This window comes from Mobula hypostoma, chromosome 9, assembly GCF_963921235.1.
Source record: "Mobula hypostoma chromosome 9, sMobHyp1.1, whole genome shotgun sequence".
Taxonomy (NCBI): Eukaryota; Metazoa; Chordata; class Chondrichthyes; order Myliobatiformes; family Myliobatidae; genus Mobula; species Mobula hypostoma.
This window is the reverse complement of record NC_086105.1, coordinates 113917643-113942997: the sequence shown is the minus strand read 5'-3', so window position 1 is coordinate 113942997 and position 25355 is coordinate 113917643. Positions and strand designations below refer to the sequence as shown.

Genomic DNA, 25355 nt, shown 5'->3' with positions numbered 1-25355 from the left:
GCGAGTGAAGATGAGTGGAGTCATGGAAATCACGATCCCTGAAAATGTGCATGGTGGTGACGACAGCATTCTGTTCAACAGTATCTGCTTTCTCTCATGTCTTGTAATTGAAAATACAATGTTTTGTTTCAGTCTGACCATAATCAGTTTTCAAAAAGATTCAGATATGCACACTTCAGTTTTTATTGTATTTCTTTTGTCTTGTACAGGATGATTCAAAGCCCCCCTACTCCTATGCACAGCTGATTGTGCAAGCCATATCATCTGCTCAAGATAAGCAATTAACACTAAGCGGCATCTATGCACACATCACAAAGCATTACCCTTACTACAGGACAGCTGACAAAGGATGGCAGGTGGGTGTACTCACTGGGGTAGAAAATTACAAGTGAGGGGAAATCATTTCTTAATACTACTTGATTATCCTATGAGTGATGTTTAAAGATTCTATCAGATTAGCCAGACTTTGGAATTGTCTAATTAGCTGCTAAATTATCTTTGAATTACGGTAATTAAAATGCAGCACTGGGGATCAAAAGTAGGACAGAGATCATGACTGCTTGAATTGTGAGGCAGTTGTTGAAAAAGATGTGAGCTATTGCTACCATATATATAAAAATAATTTTCAATGAATAAAGAAAGTTTGCTAAGTTTCATACTAAACTCGGAAAATTCAAAGCTCTTTCTGAATTGAGCCCTTGGAGCTTTTAGCAAAAAGACATCATTCTACCTATCTAGATATTACAGTGTGCTGATCACAGAGATGAAGGGCTAGTGTTACCTGCTGCCAAATTCCTCTCATCAGGAATTTTACTTTTGTCTTGGAGCCTGCAAGAATGGAGCATAGGAATGCAAAACTAAATTAAAAAGTTCTTAAAATACTGTTTTGATTTAATACTTAAAATATTTCTTAGCAATCATAGACTGAGTAAAAAATGTGAGATTCTCAGAAATTGTGTTTCTTTGATAGTTTTTAGCTGAATTCTCAATGATGGATTAAAAATTTTTTTGGTGTCTATTTGCCCTTTCTAAGACATACAAAATGTGCCTTGTGGCAAACTGCTTGCATTTTAGAATGTGACCAAGTTATTCAGCGTATATAAAACTAAGATTATTTCTGAATAAAATGGTTGAAATATTTTTAAAAGGATAAACTAAAATTATATGCATAAAGGTAACAGATCTCAAAAATTTCCAATCATCAGGCGAAGTAATAGAACATCTAAGATTTTTGGCATTGCCTTGTGATCAGACAACTATGTATGTATAAAAACAGCAAGGCAGGATATGTGTTCGAAATGAGTATGTGAGCTTAATGAAAAGCTGCAGTTCAGAAGTAGTCTATACAATGGGTGCATATTCTACTTCAAATGTCGAAAGGATATGACAATGCATTACAGGAAATTCTTTTAATAAATTGTTCTTAATATGTGCCCTACCATGTGATGCATGTTTAGAAATTAACTATATACCTAAAAAAGGAAATGATTGTAGGGCTGTGGACAAAGAACAGGGAATGGGATTCATTGGATATGGACTTGCAATGACATGACATTGATAGGCCTATTTTTATGCTGTTTGATCTGTTAAATTTCTTGACTAGGAATTTAAATTGTCTTGTGATTACCTACCCATAAAACAAAAATAATTTGTTAATTGAGTGGGATGTGATCTTGAGTTGTTGTGCTCTGTTCAGTTAATTGGTGTGCATATTTAATTGCAGTTAAACATTCTGTATTCTTAATTTTTCCTTGCTGAGACAGAATTCAATCCGGCACAACCTTTCTTTAAATCGGTACTTTATCAAAGTACCACGGTCACAGGAAGAACCTGGCAAAGGGTCGTTTTGGAGAATTGACCCATCATCAGAGATAAAATTAGTGGAGCAGGCATTCCGAAAACGCAGGCAGAGAGGAGTGTCTTGTTTTAGGACGCCTTTTGGACCCATCTCATCCAGGTTGGAAGCCATACCATTTTGCATTTTGGTGTTATGGATGTAATGCTTCTTTTAAATTGTGAAATACTTTTGGATAAGTTCACAGTATGTCTTGAACAATTCTGATTTTATATGTAAAAAAACATTGATTAGTGCTGGGGCTGACTATTTTGAATAGTCTTTTCAAATGTTTAATTATGTGCACCCAAGAGAAACTACGGTAACATGGAGAGGCCATGTGCATACCTATATCTTTTTACAATGCAAATTGTGATAGGAGCAAGATTGGGCTGAGGAATGCTTTGGTATAAAGATAGACTTGACTGTACAGGAACCCTGTAGAAAGTACTGCAACTACTCCAATGCACATAACCTGTTTTGTGGCAGAGTAAATATCAATGCTTTATTATTTGGAATACTCTGTTCCAAAATTCTCAGCTGCTGAGGGATAGATAATCCCAAATGCATTGTGGTATGTCCAATAATCCCAAATGCTCTCGTAAAAGGACAAAACATGGTGCAGTGGTGCTGACAATTTTTGCCTTCTTTTTCCCTTGTGCTGTCCTCTGGCTGTGTGCAGAGCTGAGTAAGTGTTTTCCCTTGTTCCTACTGTAATTATTACTGTATTGATTTTCTCACTGAACACCACTGTGAAGGATGTGATTGTTTTTTTATCCATCTCATTGAAAGTGTGAAAGAGCAGTTTGGCTAGATAAGATGTTGTACAGTTATGTATATGCCCATTCTCATTTGAAAGCAAGGCTTTGGTTCTTTTTGATTGGCATCTCTTCCAGTTGAAGCAGAAATAACTGTATTTCAGCCAAACTTCGAGAGAATCGTGATTAGTTTAACATTTTAACATAATATTGAGACCGTTGATTGTTGGAGGTGTCATACTTAGTGATGTACGTGTTAATTGTTACGCATCTTTTGTTTTCTAACCCGTGCCTGGTAAGAATGACATTAGTACTGAAATGTAGATTTTTATTCAACTTGTATTCTTTTTGGTGCATTCCAGCTTTTTTTGTAGCTTCTTTCTTGCTGCCTTGATTCTTTAGTTGGCCCAAGATGTATTGATTCAAACAACATATAAATAGATTCCAGTTTCATTAATTTGGATGTAAAATTGTTGCTGATCTCCAGTTTGGTTCTAGTTCACTGTTGTTGCCCCCGTACTTATCTGGAAATAAAAGAAAAATCAAAGGAGATTGTTAGTGGAATATGATTTCAGTTACCTTATGCCTGGAAGTAGAACATTAGTGCATAGCTGTAGTACATACGCTATTGTTTTGCTGTTCCTAGGCAAGAGTGCTAGCAGTAGATGATCACATTCATGGCCCTTTGTACTTAAAAAATTTTTGAGGATTGTAATTTTGCGTTTCTTGCAGCAGAAAATTCAAATAAGAGCTCAACATTTAATAAGAACAAAGGATTCATGGCTATGTATATTTTGCCCTGCCATAATTATATGTATAGTTACTAAAGATGTGCTTTTAAAGCTAGTACTGACTCTTCTAATTTTTCAGTTTCCTTCTTGACTTGAGTAGCGTGACAGAATAAAATGATCAATGGGTCAATGTTTAGATTGCAGAAAGAAATGCAATTTTAAATCTGATAAACCAATTTTGTTCTTTACAAATTACTTGTTTCCCTTTTCCATTTTGATGAACTTATCCCCATCATAAGTAATATCCCATTGAAATTCTCCTTTTTGATAAAAAGACTTTGTTTTGTTGTTTTCTTCTAGCTTACCAGAAATTTATTTTTTGAAAAGTTGTTCAAACATTTTGTCTGATCAAATTTCTATGAGACAGTGATGATGTTGGTTTCATCTGGAACGTACTTCTTGGCACCTTCATTATTAGCAGGAAATTGATACCTGTTTATTGCAATAATTTTGTGCCTCATTTTGTATCATATTTTTTCTTGCAATGATGGGTCAATTTTCTCCAATGTTTTTGACATGCTTGGGGGCAATCTTCAGAACTTTATCACTAAAGAATGATGGCTTAGGAGTCTGTGTCTGCAGATTTTCAGAAAGAGGTCCAAGTCTGTAAATAGATACTAAATAGGGGGTGGATACCAAAGGGAAAAAAAATCAATAGACAGTTTAGTATTTCTGTCAAACTTTGACCTGGATCTCTGCTTACTGTACGAGTTGCCACAGTTGTTAGTTATTGTATTTTTAGAATGTATATCGACTAATAATCATCAGTTTGTAAAGCTGCTAGCCACAGGAGGATGGGATTATATGTTTTTTGTGTCATAGGTTCCAATATTTTGAATGAATGAAAACCCCTCAAGTAACTTAATTTATTTTTGTTATTGCTGTCAGTACATACAGTCACCACATCTCTAATTGTATTCTTGAGATTAGAACTTTTAAGGGGAGACCTAAATGAACTAGTTATGACAATTAATGATTTGATAGATAAAAATTGGTATTTCCTTTGATGATGCAAATCTGGAGCAAGGAAATATAATCTTAAATTTAGACACAACTTTTCAGGCATGATGCCAGGATTTTTTTTTTAGGAGATATGCCGGAATAATATTTAACAGAAGTATATTTTAGCTGCGGATTAAATGAAAACTTCAAACACAAGTTAACTGATTAACTCTATTGGAACTATATACAGAAGATCATATTCTGGATCCTGTGTTCTCTCTTTACCCCCACAACCCCGATTAAATAAATTCAAGCAACACACACAAAATGCTGGAGGAACTCAGCAAGCCAGGCAGCGTCTATAGAAAAAAGTACAGTCGAAATTTCATGCCGAGAGCCTTTGGCAGGACTGGAGGAAAAAATGCTGAGGAATAGAGTTAAAAGGTGAGAGGAGGGGAGAGAGAAACAAGGTGATAGGTGAAACTTGAAGTGGGAGGAATGAAGTAAAGAGCTGGGAAGTTGACTGGTGAAAGAGACAGAAAGCAATGCAAGAAAGAAAAGTGGGGAGAAGCACCAGTGGGAGGCAATGGGCAGACAATGAAATATGGTGAGAGAGGGAAAAGGGGATGGGAAATGGTAAAGGGGAGGGGAGGGTGGGGCATTACTGGAAGTTCAAGAGATTGATGTTCATGCCATCAGGTTGGAGGCTACCCAGACGGAATATAAGGTGTTGTTCCTCCAACCTGTGTGTGACCTCATCATAGCAGTAGAGGAGGCCATGGCTGGATGTATGGGAATGGGACCTGGAAATAAAATGGGTGGCCTCCGGGAAATCCCGCTTTTTCTAGCGGATGCAGCATAAGTGGCAACTGGAAGATCCCTTTTTTTCTGGCAGATGGAGCCCCATTCTGACTGGAGTTTTACTTCTCCAGTCCTGCCAAAGGGACTCGGTCCGAAACATTGTCTGTACTCCTTTTCATAGATGTGGCCTGGCCTGCTGACTTCCTCCAGCATTTTATGTGTGTGTCTTGGATTTCCAGCATCTGCAGATTTTTCTCTCGTTTCTAAATAAATTCAATGTTTAGTTTGTCTTCAATTGAAAAGGAGCCAGTTGGAGAACAAGTCTGATCTTAAATTACAGGGTTCAATATTTTTATGGCGTTTTGGAAGAATTAATGTCCTGAAAGCTAGACTCTTGCATTCCTGGTTTGGAGTTCCAATGTGGTTAGAGAGAATTGTATTTCAGGCATTGACAAAAACCAGCACTGTTAAATCCATAAACTTGCCCATATCTCCACCACTCAAATACTGAATTTTATAATTTAGAGCATTCGTAAAATGGGAACTAGGTAAAATAGGTAATTTTCACAAAATAGGTGTGGTAGTGTAGTGGTTAGAGAATCACATTACAGTGCAGACAATCACCGATTGGGTTTAATTCCTTCAACTGCCAATTCTCCCCATGACTGCATGGTTTTCACCGTGTCACTGCTTTCCTCCCACATCCCAAAGACATTTGGGTTAGGTTAGTAAGTAGAGGGCATGCAGAATCATGATGATACTTAACGGGCTGCCTAGCACAATTCTTACTGAGTCAATTTGTCACAAAATTACACATTTCACTGTATTGAAGTTTCAATGTACATCTGAAAAATAAAAATGCTAATCTTTAATTTTTAACTCTAAATTTGTTCAACAGATTATTTTTTTACAGTTACGTTGTCGGGGGAAATCATCTTCTACCTTAAACCATTTGATTCTACTCGAGCTTTAGATTTAACTTCTTAGTGAGTTGATTACTTTTAGATTATTTTTGCATCCTTGGGAATTGTAGCTTCAGTTTTGTAACAGGAGACCCAAGTTAGGTTCCCGTATTGCACATCTCATTATCAGCAATTGTCCTCAAATGTAATGGGAAGTTTCTTCTACATTCCTTATTGAACAAGAATAGGTGATCTGTATTATGCCAGAATTCTAATTATGGAAAGAAACAATGAATCACAATCAGGAGGTGATACAAATGCTCCACCTCAGTTGCCACCAAACGTAGATGACATAGAGCGTACAAAAGCTATCCCACAGGAATTGGTGTGAAGAAGTAGGTAAATAATTGCTCGTTAACACCAGAAGAGCTATATATAAAGTGAACGATCGTTTTCCATAATGTACCCACTGCTTTGCATATTGTATTTGTAAACTTTTATTTACTATGACAGATTTTACTTTCTTCTCAGTTATTGTGTCTACTGAATCAAGACATGTCTGACCTTGTGAAAAATTAGGATATCTGCATATATATTTCATTCTATTTTAAAATGTTTGAACATATTTTAGCACAGTGTTGCTGTCAGCAATGCACCTGTATGCTATAATGATCTATTTCAGTGCTGATTCCAAGAGTACATTTGTTCTTAGGAGCACATTCTCACTGGTAAGCAAGCTGATTGTGTACTAATTAACTTAGTAAATCTATTTAGTCCAGACAGGGTAGTTTTTTATGGTCTATTAAATTAATGACATTGTTCTCCTATCATGGTGACCTGCTTTGACCCTGATTTGTCCAGCCCAGTTCACACCAGGTTCCATCATATTCATCATCATCATTTAACTCACCTTGCTCCTGACCTGTTCCTCTATTTTATCTTATCTTATCATTAGGTTTCCACTTTGACTGGTGGTTGGTGCTATTTTGGTAACTCCTGTTGGCACATTTTCTTTCTTTTTCCTTTGAAAATGTCTAACATTTGTTTGTGAACGCAGCAGGCCAGGCAGCATCTCTAGGAAGAGTTACAGTCAACGTTTCGGGCTGAGACTGTTCGTCAGGATTCCTGCATCTGCAGATTTCCTCGTGTTAACACTTGTTTTCTCTCTTTCTGCTGCACTGCCCTCACTGCTCCCCTGTTGTAAACTTGCCTCATGGTTCATCTTCACCCTTCTATGTATCTTCAAACATTTTTATTACTGTCACACTCTGCTTCCATAATTGCATCTAGCAGATTTCCTTAAATTTCAATGCTCTGATTGTTATTATTCTTCTGTACTTTGATCATTGAGTTAGTTGCAATAGTGGATTTTCAATCTTACTTGATTAAATCTTAGATAGTTTAATTTGAAATTCTCTGAGCCATTCTGCTCTCAAAAATGTACTTAAAAAGCTTATAACATCAAAGATAAGTGTTACATTTCTAGTGCAAGGCTATTCACTTCACTAATAACCACAGTTATCTATATTATTAACATTTAATGGAGGTGAACCAAGCTCCAATGCAATTGATTTGTAGAAACTTTCATGGTTAATAATAAATAATACATGGTTTGTAAAGGAAAATCACAATATCTCAATCAAGATTTACAAAAGATGTTCATTAGATTTCGTACATTTTCCAATTATATAATACCATTCTGTGATCTTAATGCCTAAAGAAGAATGTTGTTTCAGTGTGTTGTGGCTTAAGCATGTTGAATCAGTGAGGGTAATGAACTTTGTAGTGAATCAACCATGTTTTTTTGCAAAATTGCTAGTAAATGCCAAATGAGCTGACTCATTTTTTACATTCAGGTTTGTGATTCTTTCTACCATTGCATTCCTCAGAGATCAATTGTAAGAAATTAATTTTTAATAGTGTTTTGGTATACTCCAGCAAGAGGGTAAATTTCCTAAAATCTCTTGTGCATGCAGAGTCTTGTTCAATACAATGATTTGAGTACCAAAACTGGCCCTCCATGTGCCTATTTTGAGATGCTTACATTTCTCAAGGAGCCATATAGATAAATACAAAATATGCTTCGGAATAATTATCAAAATTTGTAGTTCTGTTCAAGTTATCATTGTCAATATTATGAAGTATCAAGTTGTATTTTAAAGATTATTTCTCCTAATGCAGTCACCTGGTTTTAAATCGTAGTAATTAGAGTTGCCATGGTGTTTTGAAAAGCAATGCTCATCATTCAAACATTTACAAGAAATTTGCACAAATTCAATGCATAAAGTAACTGTACTCTGTGAAAAGACACAAATGTCAAAGCTCAGAGACTTTCTTCTCATTACAGCTATCAAAAAGATAAACTCTGGGTGCACATTCATCCAGATAGAATCTCTTATGGAAACATACCTGTGTTATATAAAGTGATCATTATATAAACTATATTTTAATATTTCAGGAGTGCCCCTGCATCTCCTAGCCACCCAGGTCTTCTTTCTCCTCATTCAAGTGGGTTGCAGACACCTGAATGCTTGTCTCGTGAAGGGTCGCCTGTCTCACATGACCATGATTTCACAAGTTCCAAACTGGCATCAGTACCAGAGGTTCGTTACTCTCAAAGTGCACCAGGTAACTATTCCTCTTTACATCACGCCTTGGGATCTGCCACATTAAATTATTTAATTTTGCTTTTTATTTGATTGCATGACCAAGAGCATGATTTCACACACTTAAACTCTTTAATTTATTAGACGTTAGGTTTAAATGTCCATTGTACACTTTATATTTTATTCTTTTCTCATTTTTTAAAATTTCTGTTCCCTTCTGTTTCATTATGTTTTATTTATTCAGAGATGCAGCGCGGAAGAGGCCTTTTTGGTCCAACAAGCCGCACCATCCAGCAACTCACCCTATTTAACAGTAGATTAATCACAGAACAATTTACAATGACCAATTAACATACTAACTGGAATGCCTTTGGACTGTGGGAAGAAACCGGAGCACCCGGAGGAAGCTCACGTGGTTCATGGGGTAGAACTCCAAATTCCAGAATCTCCTTGGCTGAAGTAGCATCACAATTGTGGCACCCCATTCAGATTCCATGTACTAGATGGTTCTACTGCTCAGGAACTGCAATTTGATTCCATGTTGGGAAATAGCCAGTTACACTCCACCCACTCTCCCCAGCGATCAGTGTTGTAACAAAATCTATGGTCTAAATGTCTGCCTCTCAAATAACTTAACAAATAGTATACTGGACATATTGAGATTCAGATGTGATTATTTCAAATTAATCCACTATTTAATTGGAATAAATTCCAGTTTATTCAGGAAGAAATATTGGAAAAGCTATCTTAATAATACAGAGCCTATGAAGGATCAAAAAAAGTAATTGAACTGTTGGTCATTCTGCCTATTTCGATGCTGATGATTTTATATTAAAAATGTGTAAATGCAGAAGAAATTTCATGTTATATAAGATAGCTAGGTACCTTATTGATTCCAAATGAAATTACAGTGTCATAGTAGCATTACAGGTGCACAGATATACAAATATTAGAAGAGAAGTACGAAAGAATAAAAAAAAGTTACCTCAAACAGTCTAACAGGAGGGGCGGGGGGGGGGGTCATCACTTCCCCGGCTATAGGTTGACTCATTATAAAGCCTATTGCCCGAGGGTAAGAATGACCTCATATAGTGCTCTTTGGAGCAGCGTAGCGCAGTCTTTTACTAAGAGTGCTCCTCTTTTCGGCCAAAGTGGACATGCAGAGGGTGAGAAACAATTGTCCAGAATTGCCAGGATTTTCCATAGGGTCCTTTGTTCTACCACAGCCTCCAGTGTGTCTGGTTTGACTCCTTTAACAGAGCCAGCCTTTCTAATCAGTTTATTAAGTCATATTGATGCCATTGCTGCAGCACACCACCACATAGAAGATTGTACTGGTGAAAACAGACTGGTAGAACATATGAAGGAGAGACCTGCATACTCCTCTGGAACTAGAGGTGACTCTGGCCCTTCTTGTACACAGCCTTGGTTGGTGCTCCACTCAAGTCTGTCATCCAGGTGCACCCCCAGGAACTTGTAGGTCCTCACCACATTCACATCCTCACCATCAGTAGTAACAGGTTTGGTCTTCCTGAAGTCCATCACCAGATCCTTTGTCTTACTAATGTTGAGCTGCAGATGATTCATCTTGCACCATTTGTCAAAGTCCTCCACCGGGGCCCTGTATTCATTCTCTCATCTTTTTTTTTATACACCCAGCTATTGCTGAGTCATCAAGAGAATTTCTGCAGATGACATGACTCAGGTTGTATCTAAAGTCCGAGGTATACAGGGTAAACAGGAAGGGAGCGAATATGGTCCCCTGTGGGGCCCCAGAGCTGCTAATAACCATGCCTGATACATTGCTCTGAAGCTGTGCAAACTGTTGTCTAACTGTCAGGTAGTCCATTATCCAGGATACAATGGAAGTGCCAGCCGGCATTGAACAGAGCTTTTCCTCCAGCAATATTGGCTGTATAGTATTGATGACACTTAAGAAATCAAAAAACGTGATTCTGACAGTGCTGCCCTGCTTATCCAAATGGGAGTAAGCTCTGTTCAGCCAGTAGATGATAGCATCATTGACTCTAGTGTGCTCCTATAAGTACTAACTGATTCTGAGAAGATTAAAGTGTTCCTTTCTAAAATGAAAGTAAGGAAAAAAAGTAAATGGATGAATATTTTGCATTGTAGAACAACAAGAGAAATTATTTCCATGGCTATAACATGAATGTTCTCTAACATGTGAAAATGTTGAATCTGCTGGCTTTTTTTTTTCCTAGGTTCCCCAGTTAGTGGTCAGCCTGTTATAATGGCAGTTCCCCCCCAGCCACCTGGTGTTGTAACAAAGTCTGTGGCCTATATGCCTGCTTCTCTAATAACTTCCCAACAGTCTTCTGCACATGCCATTCACGTGCTTCAGCAGGCTCCTACTGTAACCATGGTGAGAGTGGTAACAACGTCAGCTAACTCCTCAAATGGCTATATTCTAACCAATCAGAGCCATGTTGGAAGTGGACAGATTATACAGGATGGTTCCAATGACCAGAAAGGTGATTATTTATGGATTTGGTTTACATAAACACAGCCTTTAATGTTTGTTTTCCAAAACTTCCTGTTCATAAAATAACATTTTAAACTTCCATTTACTTGACAAAAATCCTATGCGCTAACATCTGCCATGTAACATTATTATGCCAGTGATGGCAGTATAGTATCCAATTTGGAATTGCGTGATCCTCAGCCTGTACTCAATGAAATTATCCCTTAAAAATCAGGTGAAATCCATGATACATACAGAAAATGCACTTCAAAACAGAGAGGCCAAAGAACTACATGAATTATCTGACTTGATTGTGATTATTACAAAAAGGAATGCAACCTGCCATTCCTCTGCATCATGTCAGATGAGGGGAAAGATGTTAAAATGGAGGGCAATGGAGGTGGGAAGCATTAGATTGATCTTTTGGGTTAAAAGGTCAGCACAATGTCTTGGGCTGAAAGCACTTATGTTCAATGTTATTCCTGCTGTACCCTCAGTGCCTGCTAAATTACTTGGTGGTACTCAAGTTTTCACTGATTGCTCACTAATGTAAAATCCATCCCTGCCTTAATATTCAAAATTTAGACCATCTTCACAGAAGCAATTCCATACTCTTTAACATGTGGATTCATCAATAAATATGCCATGCAACACACACAAAAAATGCTGGTGAACACAGCAGGCCAGGCAGCACCTATAGGAAGAGGTGCAGTCGATGTTTCGGGCCAAGACCCTTTGTCAGGTCTAACTGAAAGAAGAGAAGTTGATTGACAAAAGGGATATGAAAGGATTCATGGGATGGAAGGTGTAGGGAGAAAGAAAGGGGGAGGGGGAAGCCCTGGCCAATCAACTTTCCAGCTCTCAGCTCTATCCCTCCCCCTCATGTCTTCTCCTATCATTTCGGATCTCCCCCTCCCCCTCCCACTTTCAAATCTCTTACTATCTCTTCTTTCAGTTAGTCCTGATGAAGGGTCTCGACCGGAAACGTCGACTGTACATCTTCCTATAGATGCTGCCTGGCCTGCTGCGTTCACCAGCATTTTTTGTGTGTGTTGCTTGAAATTCCAGCAACTGCAGACTTCCTCTTGTTTGAATCATTATGCCATATTCATTTGGGATTAAATCAGTCTGTCTTATTGTCAAATTCACTATTTTACATCATAATGTGAATGCAAGGTATATATTGAAGACTGTGGATGAAAATAGATTTTCTATTTGAACTGTGTTTACAGGAGTCCTAGATGACAAATCCCTTATGACTTTTACTAATGTACCTTCTGGCAGTCGGGTCATTCAGACAGTTAGCAGCCAGATGTCACAACCTGTACCTGGACAGATGGTCACCATCTTGCAACAAGCACCAGCAACTTCCATGGGGCAGCATCAACTTCCAGTAAAAACAGTAACTCAAAATGGCAAACATGCTGTTCCTGTGACAAGCCTTCAAGGAAATACTTACAGTAGGTGGTTTTAGTAAATTGCTATATACGATGTTTATAACAAATAATAGAGTATTTCTGATCAGCAAGGTTTTGAGTACTGGCGATCATGTCTGATGAATGTTTTGGAGTTTTTCCAAGAGGTAACTAAGGGGATAGATGAAGGCTGGGCAGTAGGTGTTGTACAGATGGACTTTACAAAGGTCCTTGACATCGTCCCACATAGCAGGCTGATCTGGAAGGTTAGGATTCAAGGGAAGCTAGCAAGGTAGCTGCAGAATTGGCTTGAGGATAAGAAGCAGAGAGTGATGGTTGAAGGTTGATTCTCCAGTTGGAGGCCTGTAACTAGTGGGTGCAACAGCAATCAGTGTAAGGACCTCTGTTTATTATGTATGTAAATGTTTTGGGTATGAAGATACATGGCATGATTAGCAAGTTTACTTAAGATACTAAGTAAGTGGTCTTTTTGACAGTGAGCGGGTTACAATAAATTGCGAAGAAAACTTGATCAGTTAGGGAGATGGACTAAGAAATAGCAAATGGATTTCAATTTGGATAAGCATGAAATTATGCATTTTGGACAGTTAAACCAGAATAGGATTTGTACAGTGAATGGCAGGGAACTAAGGGGATAGATGAATGTTATGGAAGAATGGGGAAAAAAATACATATTTTACCGAAAGCAGCCCTCCAAGCAGACAGAGTGGTGAAGATGGTGTTTAGCATCTTGGTCTTCATCAGTCAGGGCATCAAGTTTAGAAGTTGAGATATAATGTTGCAGTACTTGTAACAGAAGGGAGGGATTTAAAAGGGACTTGAGAGGTAACTTCTTTATACAGATGAACTCCCTTTCTTCCTGGGTACCTCAGTAAACAGCTTGTTAGCCCTCGCTGGCAGTCTCCTAACCCAGCGGCGAGAAACCCACCTTTCTCCTGCCTCGTATATCTAGAGTATACACACTCTGGTCTTGCTAAATCTATGAGATTGGGATGTCTCCCCCACCCAAGCCCCAGTTTGTGTGAATGCTGTGTGATATTCTGCCTTGTTACAGCTCGTTGGCAGGAAATAACAGACCGCACACTGCATATAATTAAAGGAAATATATTTATGAATATTAACTAAAGAGTTAGTAAAGACCGCTTCTCTCCAGAACTTCTCTCTTCCTCTCCGGTTGAACAAAGACAAATGCTCGCACCAGTGTCAGGCACAAAAAAAAACCCGCTTCCCAGCCTTCTCTCCTGATTAGATGGCCCACATTTCCTAAACTCCTGTCACTTCTAACAATAACCCAAGCACTGCTTCTACAAAAAGACCATTACATGAACTACCCTACGACATTGGCAGTGAAACCTTTATCTCTTTTACTCTCTTACACTCTTTCTTCCCCCCCCCCAACCACCAAAAATAGGCATGTCCTCATGACCTCGAGATAATTTATCACCCCTTCAGGAATAACACAAAGTTTCAAAGGAACCTTGTGATGTCAGGACCTCTGATCCATGTGTAAATGGCAACAACTTATGTCATTAAGGGGATAGGCACAACACTCTGTTCCCCTGGTGCGCGTAGGCCAGCCTGTCTGGGGGTTTCCTGACTCTGAGACCTCCTTACCTCATTTACTACTTCAGTTTCAGACACTTCCTGGGATCTTTATTATCTATATGGGGAGGCCTCTCCCTGTCTATTACTCTCGCCTCCTGACGACTCTGGTCCCCTTGTCACTTGGCTGCACTTGACTTCATGCCCAGAACAAAGACAAAGGCTCATACCGGTATCAGGCACAAAAAATCCCGCTTCCCCAGTTTCTCTCCGGACTGGATGGGCCGCATTCCTAAGCACCCATTATCTCTAACAATAATCCAAACACTGCTTCTACAGAAAAACCATTACATGAACTATCCTACAACATTAGCAGTGAAAGTTTTACCAGGGCATTATACAGAGGATAATGAGTACTTGGATTAAGATGCCAAAAGAAGTTGTTGGGCAGGTACAATTGCAACATTTAAGAGGCATTTGGATAGGTAGATGGAGGAGAGTGGCTTGGAGAGTTACGGCCAAATGCAGGGAAATGGGATGAGCAGAAAGGATGCTATGATCAGCATAGACCACTTGAGTAAAGGACCTGTTTCCATTCTGTTATTATTTGATGACTCTAATATATTTTGTACTTAATTGTAGCTGATCAAGGCAATGCAATTACAGCGATTCCTCAATTTACATGAGTATCTTTTTGGAAAACGCTTTGTTAAATGTAATTTTGTAAATCAGAAAGAACAAGTGAAATGCATTGTGGAAATTGCAGTACAATGTATCCTATGCATGGAGAGTGGTGTGCCATTTGTTATTGCAAAAAAAGGATTCATGTGGCAAATTTATATATATCCCAAAGAATTGTCAATAAAATTAGTAAATCAAATGTTTGTAAATTGAGGAGTACCTGTATGTACAAGTAAAGTATTTTGCTTCTTTGGTAACAACAAAACTGAAGTAGGTAGTAATTCTTCATCACTGATTATTACATTAATGATTTCTCTTTTAAATTACAAAGAATACTGTTAGAAGAAGCTTATACAACTAGGTTTCAGATGTCCTACAAAATAGTTGCCCTTGAAGTAGACACTGTTGGCCCTTGCAGCCTTTCAATATCTATTAAAACAAGATGCTGCTCTACACGAGTGAATGGATAACAAGAGTAATGATATTTTTTGGGTATTGTTTTGCTCAAATTGGATAGTCAAGATCCAGAGAGAAGCATGATGTTCCAACTATATTATCTACCTTTTCGGTGAGCTTCCCTATGGGGATTGTTCTCATTCTTTTCCTCCTATTTGCCTACTTGGCTCAGAACCAACACCCAGCTTCAGTGCCTTTGTGTCTCCTCGCAACTCATCTACAGTGGTGCTAGAAAGTTTATGAACCCTGTAGAATTTTCTCTTCTGTATAAATATGACCTAAAATGTGATCAGATCTTCACATAAGTCCTAAAACTAGATAAAGAAGACCCAATTAAATAAATAACATAAAAACATTATTCTTATTCATTTATTTATTGAGAAAAAAGATCCAATATTACATGTATTTGTTGGAAAAAGTATGTGAACCTTTGCTTTCAGTAACTGGTGTAACCCCCTTGTACAGCAACAACTTCAACTAAACGTTTCCGGTAACTGTTGATCAGTCCTGCACATTAGCTTGAGGAATTTTAAGCCATTCCTCCTTACAAAACTGCTTCAACTCTGGGATGTTGGTGGACTTCCTTGCATGAACTGCTTGCTTTAGGTCCTTCCACAACACTTCTATAGGATTACGGTCAGGACCCTGACTCAGTTATTCTAAAACACAATTTTTTTTTTTCTTTTTAAACCATTCTGTTGTTGATTTACTCTTGTCTTTTGGATCATTGTTTCGTTGCATTATCCAACTTCTATTAAGCTTCAGGTGGCGGACTGCTACCCTGACATTCTCCGTTAAAATGTCTTCATACAATTTTGAATTCATTGTTCCCTCAGTGATTGCAAGCTGTCCAGGCCCTGAGGTAGCAAAGCAGCCCCAAACCGTAATGCTCCTTCCACCATGCTTCACAGTTGGGATGAGGTTTTGGTGTTGGTGTGCAGTGCCATTTTCCCTCCAAACATAACAATGTGCATTTCTGCCAATAAGTTCAACTTTTGTCTCATCTGTCCACAGAACGTTGTCCCAGAAGCATTGTAGAGCATCCAGGTGGTCTTTTGCAAGCTTGAGGCATGCAGAATTTTTTTTTTAGAGAGCAGTGGTTTCCTTCCTGGTGTCCTTCCATGAACAACATTCTTGTTCAGTGGTTATCTTATAGGGGACACATGAACAGAGACTTTAGGGAGTTTTAGAGATTTCTGGAGGTCTTTTACTGTTACCCTTGGTTTCTTTTTCAAATCCTTCAGCATTACACGTTGCACTCTTGATGTAATCTTTGCAGGATGCCCACTCCTCCATTTCTCTTACTGTTCTCTGGAGTTTCCTCCATTTCTCTTACTGTGGACTGATGAACACTCACATCTTTAGAAATGCTTTTGTAGCCTTTTCTGGCTTGATGCATCTGTACAATTCTGCTAAGATCCTCTGAATGTTGTTTTGATCAAGGCATGGTGCACATAAACAGATCTTTGCATGAGAGTGATTGAATTCGTACTGTAATTTGAGAGGGAGAAGCATAAGTAACATGTATCTGTATTGCAATGGAATAAAGGGAATTACAGAGGCATGAGAGAGGAGCTTGCCCAGGTGGACTGGAGGGCATTACTGGTGGGGATGTCGGCAGAGCAGAGGGTGGCTGAAATTTCTGGGAATAGTTCACAAGGCGCAGGATAGATGTGCCCCACAGAAGAAGTTGTTCTCAAACGGCAGGTGTTGGCAACTGTGGCTGACAAGGGAAGTTAAGGACTGCCTAAAAGCCAAGCAAAGGGCATATAAGGTAGCAAAAGTGAGTGGGAAGTTGGATGATTGGAAAGCATTGAAAATCTAAGAAAAGGCAACTAAAGAATTAATAAGAAGGGAAAAGATGAAATAACAGGGCAAACTAGCCAATAATATAAAGCAGGATACTAAGTATTTTTTTCAGTTATATAAAGAGTAAAAGGTGATTTGATATTGGACGACTGGAAAATGATGCTGGTGAGGTAATGGGGAAATGGCAGATGAACTCAATGAGTACTTTGCATCAGTCTTCACTGTGGAAGACACTAGCAAAATGCCAGAGGTTTCTGCGTGTTAGGGTGCAGGAGTGAGTGCCATTGCTATTACAAACGAAAAATTGCTAGGTAAACTGAAGGGTCTTAAGGTTGATAACTCACCTGGACCAGGTGGACTACATTCCAGAGTCCTGAGAGAGGTTGCTGAAGAGATAACTGATGCATTGGTCATGAATGATCTTTCAAGAATCGCTTGATTCTGGCATTGTCCCAGAGGACTGGAATCTTGCAAATGTCACTCCACTCTAAGAATGAAAGTAGGCAAAGGAAAGGAAATTATAGGCCAGTTAGCCTAACCTCAGTGGTTGGGAAAGTGTTGGAGTGTATTAGTAAGGATGAGGTTTCAGGGTACTTGGAAACTAATGATAAATTAAGTCAAAGTCAGCATAGTTTCTGTGAAGAGAAATCTTGCCTGACAAATCTGTTAGAGTTCTTCGAGGAAGCTTAAAGCAGGGTGGACAAAGGAGAGGTAGTGGATATCATTTACTTAGATTTTCAGAAAGTGTTTGATAAAGTGTCACACATGAGGCTGCTTAACAAGATATAATGCTGTGGCGTTAGAGGAAAGATACTGGCATGGATAAAGGAATGGCTGACAGGCAGGCAGGAGGCAGCAAGTGGGAATGAAGGGGGTCTTTTCTAGTTGGCTGCCGGTGATTAGTGGTGTTCCACAGGGGTCAGTATTAGGACCATGACTTTTCATATTGTTTGTCAATGATTTAGATAATGGAATTGATGGCTTTGTGGCAAAGTTTGCAGATGATACAAATATAGGTGGAAAGGTAGGTAATGCGGAAGAAGCAATTCAATTGCAGCAGGACTTAGACAAATTGGAGGAATGGGCAAACAAGTGGCAGAAGGAAGACAGTGTTACGAAATGTGTGATAATGAATTTTGGTAAAAGGAACAGTAGTGCAGACTATTATCTAAATGGGGAAAACATTCAAACATCGGTGTGCAAAGGGACTTAGGAGTCCTTGTACAAGAAGGCAAATGCAATGGTGGCATTTATTTCAAGGGGAATAGAATATAAAAGCAAGGAGATGATGCTGAGTCTTTATAAGACACTAGACAGGCTTCACTTGGAGTAGTAATGTCAACAATTTTGGGCTCCGTATCTCAGAAAGGATATGTTGTCATTGGAAGGAGTCCAGAGGAGGTTCATGAGGATGATTCCAGAAATTAAGGGGTTAACATACAAGGAGTGTTTGGCAGCTTTGGGCCTGAACTTAATGGAATTTAGAAGAGGGCAGGGGCAGGGATCTTATTAAAACCTACTGAATATTGAAAGGACTAGATAAGGTGGATGTGAAGAGGATGTTTCCTGTGGTGGGGTTATCTAGAACTAGAGGACACAGCCTCAAAATTGAGGGGGGGGGCGGCGACCTTTTAGAACAGAGGTAAGGAGGATTTTATTTTAGCTAGAGAGTAGTGAATCTGTGGAATGTTCTGCCGCAGACTGCATGGAGGCCAAGTCCGTTGGTATATTTAAAGTGGAAGTTGATAGTTTCCTGATTGGTCAGAGCAGCAAAGGTTATGGGGAGAAGGCAGGTGTATGGGGTCAGTGGGACCCGGGATCAGCCATGTTGGAATGGTGGAGCAGACTCGATCGGCTGAGTGGGCTAATTCTGCTCCTATGTCTTATGGTCTTACCTTTCTTGAGAAGAGCAGGCTCTGTCAGTAACCTGACTTAGTGTGTCTTTTTTATAGGGCAGGGCACTTCTACAACTCACACCTCTAATCTCATCTCATTAATTGGAACACCTGACTCCAAATAGCTTTTGCAGAGGGCATTACCTTAGAGATTCACATATTTTTCCCAATAAATACATAGAAAACCTACAGTGCAATACAGGCCCTTCGGCCCACAAAGCTATGCCGAACGTGTCCTTACCTTAGAACTACGAGGGGTGATTGATAAGTTCGTGGCTTAAGGTAGAAGGAGTCAATTCTAGAAAACCTAGCACATTTATTTTTCAACATAGTCCCCTCCTACATTTACACACTTAGTCCAGCGGCCATGGAGCATACGGATCTCTTCTTTGTAGAAGTCGGAGTCTTGGACCTCCAGAAAGTGGTCCACAGTAGGGGTGATTGATAAGTTTGTGGCCTAAGGTAGAAGGAGATGAGTTATACAGCTCTCGTTACATGCACGTGCACTTCAACTCTTTGATTATGCAGAAAGTTTGAAGTTAATAACTCATCTCCTTCTACCTTAGGCCACGCATTATCAATCACCCCTGCTGTGGACCACTTTCTGGAGGTCCAAGGTGCCGACTTCTGCAAGGAAGGGATCCGTATGCTGCAAGACCGCTGGACTAAGTGTGTAAATGTAGGAGGGGACTACGTTGAAAAATAAATGTGCTAGGTTTTCTAAAATTGACTCCTTCTACCTTAGGCTACGAACTTATCAATCGCCCCTCGTACCTAGGCTTACCCATAGCTCTCTATTTTTCTAAGCTCCATGTAGCCATCCAGGAGTCTCTTAAAAGACCCTGTCGTTTCCGCCTCCACCACTGCCACCAGCAGCCCATTCCACACACTCACCACTCTTTGCGTAAAAAAAAACTTACCCCAACATCTCCTCTGTACCTACTTCTAAGCACCTTAAAATTATGCCCTCTCGTGCTAGCCATTTCACCCCTGGGAAAAAGCCTCTGTCTATCCACACGATCAATGCCTCTCATTATCTTGTACACCTCTATCAGGTCACCTCTCATCCTCCGTCGCTCCAAGGAGAAAAGGCTGAGTTCACTCAACCTATCCTCATAAGGCATACTCCCCAATCCGGGCAACATCCTTGTAAATCTCCTCTATACCCTTTCTATGGTTTTCATGTCCTTCCTGCAGTGAGGCGACCAGAATTGAGCACAGTACTCCAAGTGGGGTCTGACCAGGGTCCTATATAGCTGCAACATTACCGCTCAGCTTTTAAACTCAATCTCACGAAGGCCAATGCCCCGTATGCCTTCTTAGCCACAGAGTCAACCTGCGTAGCAGCTTTGAGTGTCTTATGGACTCAGACCCCAAGATCCCTCTGATCCTCCACACTGCCAAGAGTCTTACCATTAATATTATCTTCTGCCATCATATTGGACCTACCAAAATGAACCACCACACACTTATCTGAGTTGAACTTCATCTGCCACTTCTCAGCCCAGTTTTGCATCCTATCAGTGACCCGCTGTAACCTCTGACAGCCCTCCAATTCACAACACACCCAACCATTGTGTCATCAGCAAATTACTAACCTATCCTGCACTTCCTCATCCAGGTCATTTATAAAAATCACAAAGAGTAGGGTCCCAAAACAGATCCCTGAGGCACACCACTGGTCACCGGCCTCCATGCAGAATATGACCCGTCTATAGCTACTCTTTGCCTTCTGTGAGCAAGCCAGTTCTGGATCCACAAAGCAATGTTCCCTTGGATCCCATGCCTCTTTATTTTTTCAATAAGCCTTGCATAGGGTACCTTATCAAATGCCTTGCTAAAATCCATATACACTACATCTATGGCTGTACCTTCATCAATGTGTCTACTCACATCCTCAAAAAATTCAGTCAGGCTTGTAAGGCATGACCTGCCTTTGACAAAGCCATGCTGACTATTCCTAATCATATTATGCCTCTCCAAATGTTCATAAATCCTGCCTGTCAGGATCTTCTCCATCAACTTACCAACCACTGAAGTAAGACTCACTGGTCTATAATTTCCTGGGCTATCACTACTCCCTTTCTTGAACAAGGGAACAACATCCGCAACCCTCCAATTCTCCAGAACCTCTCACGTCCTCATTGATGATGAAAAGGTCATCGCCAGAGGCTCAGCAATCTCCTCCCTTGCTTCCCACAGTAGCCTGGGGTATATCCTGTCCGGTTCCAGTGACTTATCCAACTTGATGCTTTCCAAAAGCTCCAGCACATCCTCTTCCTTAATATCTGTACGCTCAAGTTTTTCAGTCCACTGCAAGTCATCCCTCCAATCGCTAAGAAACTTTCCTGTAGTGAATACTGAAGCAAAGTATTCATTAAGTACCTCTGCTATCTCCTCTGGTTCCATATACACTTTTCCACAGTCACACTTGATTGGTCCTATTCTCTCACGTCTTATCCTCTTGCTCTTCACATAGTTGTAGAGTGCCTTGGGGTTTTCCTTAATCCTGTCCGACAAGGCCTTCTCATGGCCCCTTCTGGCTGTCCTAATTTCATTCTTAAGCTCCTTCCTGCTAGCCTTATAATCTTCTAGATCTTTATCATTACCTCGTTTTTTTGAATCTTTCATAAGCTCTTCTTTTCTTCTTGACTGGATTTACAACAACCTTTGTACACCACGGTTCCTGTACCCTACCGTCCTTTCCCTGTCTCATTGGAACGTACCTACGCAGAACCCCACGCAAATATCCCCTGAACATTTGCCACATTTCTTCTGTACGTTCCCCTGAGAACATCTGTTTCCAATTTCTGCTTCCAAGTACCTGCCTGATAGCCTCATATTTCCCCTTACTCCAATTAAACATGTAATATTGGATCATTTTTCTTAATAAATAAAATAACGTAATTTTTTTTGTGTTATTTATTTAATTATGTTCGCTTTACCTAGTCTCGGGACTTGCGTGAAGATCTGATCACATTTAAGATCATATTTATGCAGAAATACAGAAAATTCTACAGAATTCACAAACGTTCTAGCACCACTGTGTGTGTGTGTGTGTGTGTGTGTGTGTATACGTGTACACACACACACACACACACACACACACAGAATCCTGAATCCTGGGTACACCAGATAAAGATAACAAATACCTTACATCATATTATTTGAAAGCATGATTGTGCCAAGTGTCTTCCTTTGAAGACACACTCATTGTTTCAGGAACAGCTTCTTCCCCTTCACCATCAGGTTTCTGAATGGATAATGAACCCACAAACACTTCCTCAGTAGGTTCTTCCTCTTTTTTTTGTGTATTTTTTTTATATATGTACTTTTTATTGAAATAATAGTTTTTATTAATATGTCTTGCAATGTGGCAGGATAGAGATACATCTCTACCAAAGGAGGTGTAAGGCGCTCCTTTCCTCCACCAGCAAGATGTAGCACCTGCTTACGACCCCCCATCATGGTCACGTGAAGCCATGGGAGCAGCTGATTCATATCACAAGTCCTGGTGATGTGACCACTGACACAGGCAGACAATTTCAGAAGAATATTGGTAATGGGTGGGGTGACCCATCTTGTAACAACGCTGCTGAGAAATGGCAAACCACTTCTGTAGAAAAATTTGCCAAGAACAATCATGGTCATGGGAAACGTTTTCTCTGCATCACTCTATCTACACTTTTCAATATTCGATCCGTTTTAGTGAGATCTCCCCCCCCCACCCCAATTCTTCTAAACTCCAGCGAATACAGGCCCAAAGTTATTAAAAGCTTCTCATACATTAACACTCTCATTCACAGAATCATTCTTGCGAACCTCCTCCGCACTCTCCCCAATGCCAGCACATCTTTTAGATAAGGGGCCCAAAACTGCTCACAATGCTCCAAGTGCTGTCTGACCAATGCCTTATATTGCCTCAGCATTACACCTTTGATTTTATATTCTAGTCATTGCAAAATTAATGCAAACATTGCATTTGCCTTCCATACCACCGACTCAACTTACAAGTTAACCTTTAGGGAATCCTGCACAAGGACTTCCAAATTCCTTTGCACCTCTGATTTTTGAATTTTCTCCCTGTTAAGAAAATAATGATGCCTTTATTCCTTCTATCAAGGTGCATGACCATACACTTCTCAACATGATATTCCATCTGCAATTTCTTTGACCATTCTCCCAATCTGTCTAAGTCCTTCTGCAGACACTCTGCTTCCTCAACACTACTTGCCCCGCCAGCTGTCTTTGTATCATCTGTAAACTTGGTTACAAAGCTATCAATTCTACCATCCAAATGGTTGACATATAATGTGAAAAGAAGTGGTCCCAATACCGACCTCTGTGCAACACCACCAGTCATGGCAGCCAACCAGAATAGGCCTCCTTTCATCCCCTTTGCCTCCTGCCCGTCAGCCAATCTTCTATCCTGTAATGCCATGAACTCTCATCTTGTTGAGCAGCCTCATGTGCGGCACCTTGTCAAAGGCCTTCAGAAAATCAAAATAAACAAATACTCCTTTGTCTATCCTGCCTGTTATTTCCTCAAAGAATTGCAACAGATTTGTCAGGCAAGATTTTCCCTGAAGGAAACCATGCTGATTTTGGCCGACTTTATCATGTGCCTCCAAGTACCCCAAAATCTCATCCTTAATAATGGATTCCATCATTTTGTCAACCTTGGATATCAGGCTAAATGGCTTATAATTTGGTTTCTTTTGCCTTCCTTCTGAAAGAGTAGACTGATATTTGCAATTTCCAGTCTACTAGAACCATTCCAGAATCTAGTGATTCTTGAAAGATCAAACTAATGCTTCCACAGTCTCTTCAGTTACCTTTTTCAGAACCCGGGTGTATTCTATCTGGCCCAGGTCACTTGGGTACCTTCAGACCTTTCAGCTTCCCAAGCATCTTCTCCTTAGTAATAGCAACTACATTCACTTCTGTCTTCTGACACTTTCAAATTTCTGGTATACTGCTGGCATGCTCACAGTGAAGGCTAATGCAAAATGCTCTTTAAGTTAATCTGCTATTTCTTTGTCCCCCATTACTACCTCTCCAGCGTCATTTTCCATCAGGTCCCATATCTCTCGCCTCTCTTATCCTCTACATACCTGAAAAAAAAACTTTTGGTATCATCTTTGATGTTATTGGCTAGCTTTCCTTCATATTTAATATTTTTCCCTCTATTGCCTTTTTAGTTGCCTTATGTTAGTCTTTAAAAGATTCCAAATCCACTAATTTTTGCTATATCATATGCCCTCTTTTTCTTTAATGCTGCCTCTGACTTCCCTTATCAGCCATGGTTGCCTCATCGTCCCTTTGGAATACTCCTTATCTTTGGGATGTATGTATCCTGTGCCTTCCAAATCACCCCCAGAAACTCCAACCATCACTGTTCTGCCATAATCCCTGACAGAATCCCCTTACAATCAACTTTGGTCAGCTCCTCTCTCATGCCTCTGTAATTCCATTTACTCCACTGTAATACTGGTAGATAGATATTATCTTCTCCCTCTCAAACTACAGGGTTGATTTCTATCATATTATGATCACTGTTTCCTAAGGTTTCCTTTACTTTAAGCTCCCTAATCTCTCCTGCTCTCAATGCAAAGCTATTCTGAGATTGGCACCCCTTTGTTCCAAACTTTTCATCTAGGGAAAACATTATCTCTGCATCCAGCCTGCTAGACCCAATAAGAATTCTCTTGAATTTCATTGAGATTTCCCTGCTCTTAAATCTGAAGAAACATTGGCCCTGTCAACTCTTATCTTTCCTTGTATGGCAGATCAATAGATTTCTAGATCTTTAGAGAATTGAGAACTAAGGGTATACTGCAAGACAATAACATTGTGATATATCAGTTATCTTAATGAATAGCAGAGCAGGGTCTAAGATATCATCGCCTGGTCTGCCTATTTTTTTTTAAAAGTTTTTTGATCCAGTTCACTTCACATAATGTCAAGAAAAGGCTATATGCATTAGTTCCAATAAAGTAGCAGATTCTGATAATTATCTATGATGTTAAAGGAATATCCTCCAAATTGCCAATGCCAAAAACAATACCAGCATTTAGGAATGGAAAATGCATTCAGCAAAATAACACCTTGTCAACTTAAGATCATTTATCAGAAAAGTGAAATAAGGTAATATTGGTACTGGGTAGCACTTGCAAGCCTGCACTCTGCATATTGCTGCTCAGCTTGGGTTATGACAGGGCCACTTATCTTCAGATGTTACATCATTGGTTCAATCATGGACAAGTGAGCAGAAATCCAGAGGTAAAGGGAGAGTGATTGTTCTTGACAGTGTGTGGAATCAAGGAGTCATAGCAAAATTGGGGCAATGAGAATCACACTAAAATTCTTCACAGCTGTGGCCATAAAGGAAGATGCAACTGGAGTTACTTGGGATTGTGT

At 39.6% G+C, this 25355-nt stretch overlaps 1 protein-coding gene across 2 annotated transcripts in view; it reads left to right on the top strand.

The window, feature by feature from the left end:
• Positions 1-25355, top strand: part of foxk1 (forkhead box K1) — a 139198-nt gene that overhangs the window by 101613 nt on the left and 12230 nt on the right. The window contains exons 4-9 of one of the 2 annotated variants that reach the window (XM_063058953.1): positions 210-356; positions 1764-1957; positions 8487-8656; positions 10857-11126; positions 12349-12576; positions 19502-19604. In XM_063058953.1, coding sequence (XP_062915023.1) covers positions 210-356; positions 1764-1957; positions 8487-8656; positions 10857-11126; positions 12349-12576; positions 19502-19604 — 1112 coding nt within the window. The remainder of the gene's footprint in view (positions 1-209; positions 357-1763; positions 1958-8486; positions 8657-10856; positions 11127-12348; positions 12577-19501; positions 19605-25355) is intronic. The other variant, XM_063058955.1, reaches the window with a different exon arrangement.